The sequence below is a fragment of the Salvelinus fontinalis genome, chromosome 40 (assembly GCF_029448725.1).
Source record: "Salvelinus fontinalis isolate EN_2023a chromosome 40, ASM2944872v1, whole genome shotgun sequence".
NCBI lineage: Eukaryota > Metazoa > Chordata > Actinopteri > Salmoniformes > Salmonidae > Salvelinus > Salvelinus fontinalis.
In genome coordinates this window covers 1,163,517-1,174,226 of record NC_074704.1, presented here as the reverse complement: position 1 = coordinate 1,174,226, position 10,710 = coordinate 1,163,517, and the positions used below count along the sequence as shown (strand labels likewise).

The 10,710-nt window shown below is 41.9% G+C and overlaps 1 protein-coding gene and 1 non-coding gene across 2 annotated transcripts; one reads left to right on the top strand and one right to left on the bottom strand.

Annotated features, from left to right (window-relative positions):
- Positions 1–1,716: 1,716 nt before the first annotated feature.
- Positions 1,717–5,757, top strand: LOC129839555 (zinc finger protein 239-like). Its single transcript, XM_055907077.1, has 2 exons — positions 1,717–2,221; positions 2,933–5,757. Exons 1-2 carry the CDS (start codon positions 1,948–1,950, stop codon positions 3,673–3,675), a joined length of 1,017 nt encoding a protein of 338 aa, XP_055763052.1. The 5' UTR covers positions 1,717–1,947; the 3' UTR covers positions 3,676–5,757.
- A 4,771-nt stretch (positions 5,758–10,528) lies between these two features.
- On the bottom strand, positions 10,529–10,610 carry trnal-aag (transfer RNA leucine (anticodon AAG)). Its single transcript has one exon. It is a non-coding gene; the product is annotated as a tRNA-Leu (tRNA).
- Between the last annotated feature and the right edge of the window lie 100 nt (positions 10,611–10,710).

The window sequence follows — 10,710 nt, the reverse complement described above, 5'->3', positions numbered from 1 at the left end:
TCTATGATCAACATAGGCAGGGAAGTTTCCCGGTTCCCTTACGGGGAAGAAAATGCATTCAGAGTGCAGTACAACTGCAAATACTTTGTCCAAAATAACAAATACTTTTATTCTGCAGTATAACTTCATATTTTTTTTGCAATTAGCTTACTGCATCCAAAAAATACTGCAGTCGACTGCAGTTAGTGTATTTTTACTGCACTTTTAAAACGCCAATCTTTTGTTGTCAGGGTCCCGTTTAGGCTATAGGTTATACGGAAGAACGCAACTGCACTGAAATGAATAGCCTGATTCAATGCAACCCCCCCCCCGCTGAACATCAAACATGTGTTCATCTGTTAACCTGTTCGGTGTACGGATAGACACATACCGTTTCAGTGGTCATTTCAGAGTCAAGTTATGATATCAGTGATTTTCAGGTGGGAAAGTCAGAGCTGTAGGAAGAGGGGGGGTCAAGTCATGATATCAGTGATTTTCAGGTGGGAAAGTCAGAGCTGTAGGAAGAGGTGGAGTCAAGTCATGATATCAGTGCTTTTCAGGTGGGAAAGTCAGAGCTGTAGGAAGATGGGTGGGGGGGGGGGTCAAGTCAGAGCTGTAGGAAGATGGGGGGGGGGGGGGGTCAAGTCAGAGCTGTAGGAAGATGGGTGGGGGGGGGGTCAAGTCAGAGCTGTAGGAAGATGGGTGGGGGGGGGTCAAGTCAGAGCTGTAGGAAGATGGGTGGGGGGGGTCAAGTCAGAGCTGTAGGAAGATGGGTGGGGGAGGGGTCAAGTCAGAGCTGTAGGAAGAGAGGGGGGGGGGGGTCAAGTCAGAGCTGTAGGAAGAGAGGGGGGGGGGGGTCAAGTCAGAGCTGTAGGAAGAGAGGGGGGGGTCAAGTCAGAGTTGTAGGAAGAGAGGGGGGGGGTCAAGTCAGAGCTGTAGGAAGGGGGGGGGGGGTCAAGTCAGAGCTGTAGGAAGATGGGTGGGTGGGGGGGGTCAAGTCAGAGCTGTAGGAAGAGGGGGGGGGGGGTCAAGTCAGAGCTGTAGGAAGAGGGGGGGGGTCAAGTCAGAGCTGTAGGAAGAGGGGGCCGTTTCAGAATTGGAAATAAGAGTTGGGTGACCGTTGGAAGATATTTTTTTCCCAGTCAGAGCTTGTTTTTTTTCTGAGCGACTTTAAAGAGGAAATCTGAGATTGCTACATCACATTTCAAACGTTTTAAATCAATGATATATACCCAAAGACTCTTTCAGAATATAAACTTATAAATGCCTTATGAGCTTAGTTCAAATGTCGTACCCCATCAGAACCCAACCTGTTTACCTCCAATGTTTATAAATAATGTAAACACTGTCGACCTGAAAACATGGATGAACTAGAATTGTAATGTCATGGATGGTCAGTTCTTGCATCCATTGCTCTATGAAATCGAGAGTGGTTGTATTTCTCCAGTCTCAGCTTTTTACCAAAACAGGGGTGGGGTTTCTGCTTTGTTACTGTTTGAACTGCTCCGTAACCGGGTTGATCCGTAACAGGGTTTGTTAATAATGTACAAATCTTTATTCAGCTTCTACATCTGCGTAGAGGAAATTATTATCTGTAAGAGAACTGGTTATTTACCAATTATTTGTTTACATTGTTTTGCCAGAATGTTGTTTTTGTTCAACTGTGTTACCCACTCCAGTCAGCAGGAGGCGATGTGAGTCTTTCAGGTGATGATTATTGCGTGATGTATAATGTTGTGGACGGGATGTTTTTTCAACAGCAACAATTCATCCACCTCGGTAGCGTTCTTGCCAACACAAATCCACAACATTGAAGCTCTTTAGGCCATTTTTGTTCATATTAACTTCAGGGTTTTAAACACATTGTCTGCGTAGTTACTCTATATAATTTACTATTTCCGTTATTAGCTATCTAGCTAAGTAACACTAGCCTAATGGTAACTAGCTTACTTGCTAACATCCTCGACCATGAGCTTCTGCTACTTCCCCCTTGCTAAAGAAGAGGTCTGCTGGACAGAGAAAGAAGTTATTGTGAAAGAAGAGGAGGGAGAGGAGGCTGTCACAGTTAAAAAGGAAGTAGAGGGTGAGGCTGTTACAGCGAAAGAGGAAGAAGTTACAGTGAAAGAAGAGGAAGAAGCTTTTAGAGTGAAAGAGGAGGATGCCGTTTTTGGAATGAAGGAGGAGGGAGAGATTACTGTCACGTTGGAGGAGGAAGGGAAGACTGGAGATCTGATTAACACCAGTAAGTGCTATTTTAAAAACAGTGCCACTCTGTAGTTGTTGAACTATTGAACTAATGCGTCGTGTTAAAGACTGCGGTCAAGTGAGCGGTCATTCGTTAAACGCTGCCAAGCCACGCTTCTGTTTCCACCTGAATTTTCTTACGCGAAGTGACAACACTTTACGGTAGCGCGTGTTTTCTGTGAGGGGAAACTGAGTCGGATGTTCTCTAATGCTCAGATAGAAACGACAGCTACGAATTATTCCAAGCAAACAGTTTGTACGCACACTTATTTAATCTTTCATAATCAAAGTGATACCAAATCGTTTAGTTCATTTTCGTACCTTATCATAGATTGCTTTGACATCACGGGTAGAGTGAGGCTGCAGTAGCCTAACGTATATGTTTTCAGTATATCATTAATCCAGTGTGATGACCATTGCTAACCATACGATTTCAATTTTATGTCATCTTAAAATATGAGTTAATATAATTGATAATTAAATGTTACAGTTAACTTTAAGTAAAATTGGATGGTAAACATTTTGTCACGTCTGCCACTAAAAGACTCTACATCTCTTGTTTTTTCAAATTTAACCAAGAGTCTTTTAAATTAGATTTTTTAAAACTGGCCTCAGGTTGAGGGATCTGATTTAGATTCAACCTCCTAGCAAGAGAGTTGTGGAGGTTTCATTCAGGTCTCAATTTAAATAAACACTCTGTTTTTGTCAGGAGAAAGACCAGACTCGGAGGAACCAGAGACGTCCAACCCAGCAAGACGACACCACTGCTCCCACTGTGGAAAGGGTTTTAACCAGTTAGGGGACCTGAAACGACATGAGAGAATACACACAGGAGAGAAACCTTTCCAATGCTCCCTGTGTGGAAAGAGTTTTTCCTTGTTAGCGAGCCTGAAAAGACATGAGAGGACACACACAAGAGATACTCCTCATCACTGCTCTCAGTGTGGAAAGATATTTATTCAGTTAGGGAACTTAAAAATACATGAGAGAATACACACAGGAGAGAAGCCTCATCCCTGCTCCCAGTGTGGAAAGAGTTTTAACCGGAAAGAATACCTGAAAGAGCATGAGAGAATACACACAGGAGAGAAGCGAGATAGACCTTTCCAATGCTCCCAGTGTGGAAAGAGTTTTTCCTTGTTAGCGAGCTTGAATATACATGAGAGGACACACACAGGAGATAAGCCTCATCACTGCTCCCAGTGTGGAAAGAGTTTTAACCTGAAAGGACAACTGAAACAGCATGAGAGAATACACACAGTGGAGAAGCCCTACCACTGCTCCCAATGTGAAAAGAGTTTTGCTTGGTTAGGGGACCTGAGAAGACATGAGAGGACGCACACAGGAGAGAAGCCTCATCATTGCTCCCAGTGTGGAAAGAGTTTTAACCAGTTAGGTCACATGAGAAGACATGAGAGAATACACACAGGAGATAAGGATGTAGGCTGCTGAACAGTAAAGGGTGGCTACTTTGAAGAATCTCAAATATAAAATATAATATGATTTGTTTTACACTTTTTTTGGTTACTACATGATGTGTTATTTCATAGTTTTGATGTCTTCAGTATTATTCTACAATGTAGAAAATAGTAAAAATAAATTAAACCTTTTAAATGAGTAGGCTGCTCCAAACATTTGACTAGTACTGTACATCTACATGATGTATTGTTACACCTTGTAGGAGCAGTATAGACCCAGTCTGTTCATTATATACATCTACATGATGTATTGTTACACCGTGTAGGAGCAGTATAGACCCAGCTGCATATTGTGATATGTTTGTTAACTTCGTTTTAAATACTCACTCATTACAAATCTGTTCTGATCAACAGGGGACTGTCTTGTTAGATTTCAATGCTGCTTTTGACATTATCGATCATAGTCTGCTGCTGGAAAAACATATGTGTTATGGCTTTACACTCTCTGCTATAATGTGGATAAAGAGTTACTTGTCAAACATAACATGGAGGGTGTTCTTTAATGGAAGCCTCTCAAATATAATCCAGTTAGAAGCAGGAATTCCCCAGGGCAGCTTTTTAGGCCCCTTGCTTTTTTCAATCTTTACTAACAACATGCCACTGACTTTGAGTAAAGCCAGTGTGTCTAGGTATGAGGATGACTCAACACTATACACATCAGCTACTACAGCGACTGAAATGACTGCAACACTCAACAAAGAGCTGCAGTTAGTTTCAGAATGGGTGGCAAGGAAAAAGTTTTCCCTAAATATTTCTAAAACTAAAAGCATTGTATTTGGAACAAAACACTCACTAAACCCTAAACCTCAACTAAATATTGTAATAAATAATGTGGAAATTGAGCAAGTTGAGATGACTAAAGTGCTTGGAGTAACACTAGATTGTAAACTGTCATGTTCAAAACATATTGATACAACAGTAGCTAAGATGGGGAGAAGTCTGTCTATAATATAGTGATGCTCTGCCTTAACAACACTATCAACAAGGCAGGTCCTACAGGCCTTGTCGCACCTTGACTACTGTTCAGTCGTGTGGTCAGATGCCACAAAAAAGGGCATAGTAAAATTGCAATTGGCTCAGAACAGGGCAGCATGGCTGGCCCTTGGATGTACACAGAGAGCTAATATTAATAATATGCATGTCAATCTCTCCTGGCTCAAAGTGGAGGAGAGATTGACTTCATCACTACTTGTATTAGTGAGAGGTATTGACATGTTGAATGCACCGAGTTGTCTGTCTAAACTACTAGCACACAGCGCAGACATCCATGCCCACCCCACAAGACATGCCACCAGAGGTCTCTTCACAGTCCCCAAGTCCAGAACAGACTATGGGAGGTGCACAGTACTACATAGAGCCATGACTACATGGAACTCTATTCCACATCAAGTAACTGATGCAGCAGTAAAATTAAAAAAAAAAAAAAAAACATTTTAAAAAACACCTTATGGAACAGCAGGGAACTGTGAAGCAACACAAACATTGGCGCAGACAAATGCATACACACACACACACACACACACACACACACACACACACACACACACACACACACACACACACACACACACACACACACACACACACACACACAATAACATACACACCTTATATACACATGGATTTAGTACTGTAGATATGTAGTGGTGGAGTAGGGGCCTGAGGGCACATAGTGTGTTGTGAAATCTGTGAATATATTGTAAGGTTTTTAAAATTGTATAAACTGCCTTCATTTTGCTCGACCCCAGAAAGAGTAGCTGCTGCTTTGGCAGGAACTAATGAGGATCCATAATAAACCCCCAGGAAGAGTAGCTGCTGCTTTGGCAGGAACTAATGGGGATCCATAATAAACCCCCAGGAAGAGTAGCTGCTGCTTTGGCAGGAACTAATGGAGATCCATAATAAACCCCCAGGAAGAGTAGCTGCTGCTTTGGCAGCAGTTAATGGGGATCCATAATAAATACTAATAAAAACACATGATTCTCTTTGTACTTTTACAAATAATTGTATTCTTTAATAGAAAACTTGAAAAATAAATGTTATGTTTGAAAATAAATACTTTGTTGCCAACTTCATTCAGCAGATGGCGATGTGTGTCTTTCAGGCAATACTGCCATTGTGACGTAATAATCTAGTGGACGGGACGCTTATGTTACAATCGTTTATCCACCATTAATTTATCCCATAGTGGATTTTTAAAGAACTTTAAACCTATACGGGATCAGTGTCTCCCCCCCCCCCCCCCCCCCCCCCCCCCTCTAGACGGTTGAGCTAGCGTAGGCTAATGTGATTAGCATGAGATGGAAAGTAACAAGAACCTTTCCCAGGACATAGGCAGAAAGGGCAGAAAGCTTAAATTCAATCGTTGTTCTACTAGATTAAAGGTCTGTTGTATCCTACTATAGGGCTTGGTAGTTCTAGATCAAAGGTCTGTTGTATCCTACTATAGGGCTTGGTAGTTCTAGATCAAAGGTCTGTTGTATCCTACTCTAGGGCTTGGTAGTTCTAGATCAAAGGTCTGTTGTATCCTACTCTAGGGCTTGGTAGTTCTAGATCAAAGGTCTGTTGTATCCTACTCTAGGGCTTGGTAGTTCTAGATCAAAGGTCTGTTGTATCCTACTGTAGGGCTTGGTAGTTCTAGATCAAAGGTCTGTTGTATCCTACTGTAGGGCTTGGTAGTTCTAGATCAAAGGTCTGTTGTATCCTACTGTAGGGCTTGGTAGTTCTAGATCAAAGGTCTGTTGTATCCTACTCTAGGGCTTGGTAGTTCTAGATCAAAGGTCTGTTGTATCCTACTGTAGGGCTGGTTGTTCTAGATCAAAGGTCTGTTGTATCCTACTGTAGGGCTTGGTTGTTCTACTAGATAAAAGGTCTGTTGTATCCTACTATAGGGCTTGGTTGTTCTAGATCAAAGGTCTGTTGTATCCTACTATAGGGCTTGGTTGTTCTAGATCAAAGGTCTGTTGTATCCTACTGTAAGGCTTGGTTGTTCTACTAGATAAAAGGTCTGTTGTATCCTACTGTAGGGCTTGGTTGTTCTAGATCAAAGGTCTGTTGTATCCTACTATAGGGCTTGGTTGTTCTACTAGATAAAAGGTCTGTTGTATCCTACTATAGGGCTTGGTTGTTCTAGATCAAAGGTCTGTTGTATCCTACTGTAGGGCTTGGTTGTTCTACTAGATTAAAGGTCTGTTGTATCCTACTGTAGGGCTTGGTAGTTCTAGATCAAAGGTCTGTTGTATCCTACTGTAGGGCTTGGTAGTTCTACTAGATAAAAGGTCTGTTGTATCCTACTGTAGGGCTTGGTTGTTCTACTAGATCAAAGGTCTGTTGTATCCTACTGTAGGGCTTGGTTGTTCTACTAGATTACAGGTCTGTTGTATCCTACTGTAGGGCTTGGTTGTTCTACTAGATTACAGGTCTGTTGTATCCTACTGTAGGGCTTGGTTGTTCTAGATTAAAGGTCTGATGTATCCTACTGTAGGGCTTGGTTGTTCTGCTAGATTACAGGCCGGGGCAACTCCAGTCCTCGAAGGCCTGAGTGGTGTCACACTTTTTCCCCCATCCCCAGCAAACACACCTGATTTAAGCTAAGTGCATTTTTAACTGAAGATCATGATTTGTTGATTATTGGAGTCAGGTGTGTTAGCTGATTGGCTCAAATCCATTAAGAAGAAAATAAATTCCACAAAGTATCTTTTAACAAGGCACACCTGTTATTTGAAATGCATTCCAGGTGACTACCTCGTGAAGCTGGTTGAGAGAAGGCTTGCGTCAAAAGCATTTCGCTACACTACAAGCATTTCACTACACTCGCAATAACATCTGCTAACCATGTGTATGTGACCAATAAAATTTGATATGAGAATGCCAAGAGTGTGCAAAGCTATTTAAATTTAAATTTTTTAATTTGCCTGCATTAAAGTCACTGGCCACTAGGAGCACCACTTCTGGATGAGCATTTTCTTGTTTGCTTATGGCCAGGACCTCCACATCTGGCTACTCCTGCGGTATTATCTGGGGGCGGGTGCGGTGCTGAGGAGTATTTCTGTCTGTAATAAAGCCCTTTTGTGAGGAAAAAATAATTCTGATTGGCTGGGTCTGGCTCACCAGTGGGTGGGCCTATGCCCTCCCAGGCCCACCCATGGTTGCGCCCCTTCCCAGTCATGTGAAATCCATAGAATAGGGCCTAATACATTTATTTAAATTGACTGATTTCCATCTATGAATTGTAAAGTTTTTTCAATGCTCCTAGTGTGTAGAGTTTTTCCTCTCGCACAGATTGCGTACAGATGTAGGATCTTAGTTCTATCACTCTTCCTGTGCAGCACCGTACATTCAAACTTGTAGTTTATTCACAGTTTAAAAAGGCTTCCAAAGTTTGTAATTTCCACTTAAAATTTCAGACTTAATTTGCCCTAACGTAAAATGCATCAATCCCTACAAAAAAAAAGTGTTATAAATCAGCATAATAATTCACATTTCCTGTTTTAGCAGGATTATTTTCCTGCTGTAGCCAAACTGGCTCACATTAATATTTTCCCCATGTGTACTGTATTTGAAATCAAATCAAATTGTATTTCGCACATTCACCAAATGCAACAGGTGTAGACTTGACCCTGAAATGCTTCCTAATGAGCCCTTTCCCAACAGGTGTAGACTTTACGCTGAAATGCTTCCTAATGAGCCCTTTCCCAACAGGTGTAGACTTTACCCTGAAATGCTTCCCCATGAGCCCTTTCCCAACAGGTGTAGACTTTACGCTGAAATGCTTCCTAATGAGCCCTTTCCCAACAGGTGTAGACTTTACGCTGAAATGCTTCCTAATGAGCCCTTTCCCAACAGGTGTAGACATTACCCTGAAATGCTTCCTAATGAGCCCTTTCCCAACAGGTGTAGACTTGACCCTGAAATGCTTCCTAATGAGCCCTTTCCCAACAGGTGTAGACTTTACGCTGAAATGCTTCCTAATGAGCCCTTTCCCAACAGGTGTAGACTTGACCCTGAAATGCTTCCTCATGAGCCCTTTCCCAACAGGTGTAGACTTGACCCTGAAATGCTTCCTAATGAGCCCTTTCCCAACAGGTGTAGACTTTACGCTGAAATGCTTCCTAATGAGCCCTTTCCCAACAGGTGTAGACTTGACCCTGAAATGCTTCCTCATGAGCCCTTTCCCAACAGGTGTAGACTTGACCCTGAAATGCTTCCTAATGAGCCCTTTCCCAACAATGATGAATTAAAAGGGAAAAAAAGGAAATAGTAACACAAAATAACAATAAGGAGGTTACATACAAGAAGTGCCTGTACAGAGTCAATGTGCAGGGGTACGAGGTAGTTGGGGTAATATGTACATGTAGGTAGGGGTAAAAGTGACTAGGCAGATGACAGACACCTTTTTTTTAATTTATCAGATTTGTTTATTTTAAAAATACTAACATTCAAATCATTGTTGTGCAAATACAAACAAAACATGTTCTGGGTTAATGACAGGATGCCACTTCACACATGCAGCACAGAGGCCTTTTAATAAAATTGTCTTTATCAATAGGAGTGAAGGAAAACAGTTAATTGTCATGGAAACCAAAGAACTCATTTATTTATTACAATCAAATAAACCTTGTAGTACACTGCGGCTATTCTGCAATTACTGCGTCCAAAATACCACAGTCGACTGCAATTACTGCGTCCAAAATACCACAGTCGACTGCAATTACTGCGTCCAAAATACCACAGTCGACTGCAATTACTGCGTCCAAAATACCACAGTCGACTGCAATTACTGCGTCCAAAATACCACAGTCGACTGCAATTACTGCGTCCAAAATACCACAGTCGACTGCAATTACTGCGTCCAAAATACCACAGTCGACTGCAATTACTGCGTCCAAAATACCACAGTCGACTGCAATTACTGCGTCCAAAATACCACAGTCGACTGCAATTACTGCGTCCAAAATACCACAGTCGACTGCAATTACTGCACTTTTACTGCAGTTTCAAAACGGCAATCTTTTTTTTTGTCAGGGAAGCCGACATTTTTTACGTTATTTGCCACATAGCCTAGATTTTTTCAGGATAACGTCTTGATGTCGGCAAAAAATGAAAATGTGGCACTGACTCGCCCACGCATTGATGAAGACTTTGGTTTCGACTATCCGAGGATGTTCATTTGCAACAGTCACGCGTATTTAAGCCTCCCCCTGCTGACAAATGGGTTGTTGTCATTTCAACAACAAAAACATGAATACAAATAAATGTGATGACGTTAGATCAACGTGGAAAACTGATTGGATTTGCAAAAATCATTAACATAAGGCATTTTCACCCAACTTAAATCCAATTACACGGTTAAATGTTTTGTTGATTTCATGTTGAATTCACTTTAGTTGACAATTTAACCAAATGTAAATCAAAACTCGAAGTTGAAATGACGTCTGTACCCAGTGGGCTGGTTTGAATTAGCTGCAGATGTTGGATCAACATTCAGCTTCGAGACATAAATCTACGACGAGGATCCAAAGTTTGGAAATGGAGGCGAGTAGTGCGGACGAAATGGAGAAAAGGTTTGGTGAAGCAACAGCTGTAATGGAACAGTTCTGATGGATAAAGGGTTGGAGAATCAACAGCTGTGATGTAATGAGGGCCAGTTCTGATGATAGCCCCGTATTTAACTAGGCAAGTTAATTAAGAACAATTCTTATTTACAATGACCGCAAACATGGGACAATTGTGAGCCGCCCTATGGAAATTCCGAACACGGCCGTTTGTGATACAGCTTGGAATCGAACCAGGGTGAGATGCAACCACTGCGCCGCTCAAAAAAGAACTGGCAGCGGCGGGATTCGAACCCGCGCCTCCGAAGAGACTGGAGCCTTAATCCAGCGCCTTAGACCGCTCGGCCACGCTACCGATGAGCATGTTTTCTTTCAATATGATTCAAGATATTGACATTGATCCAAACCGGAAGTTTCCGGCTTTTATCAACTCCACAGAGGGTAATAGTGTATAT

What these genes read in the sequence shown, in the direction of transcription:
- LOC129839555 (XM_055907077.1), top strand. Translation starts at nt 1,948, where the DNA reads ATGAGCTTCTGCTACTTCCCCCTTGCTAAAGAAGAGGTCTGCTGGACA. An exon ending in TGGAGATCTGATTAACACCA is followed by an intron (nt 2,222 to 2,932) that starts GTAAGTGCTATT and finishes TGTTTTTGTCAG; the next exon opens with GAGAAAGACCAGACTCGGAG.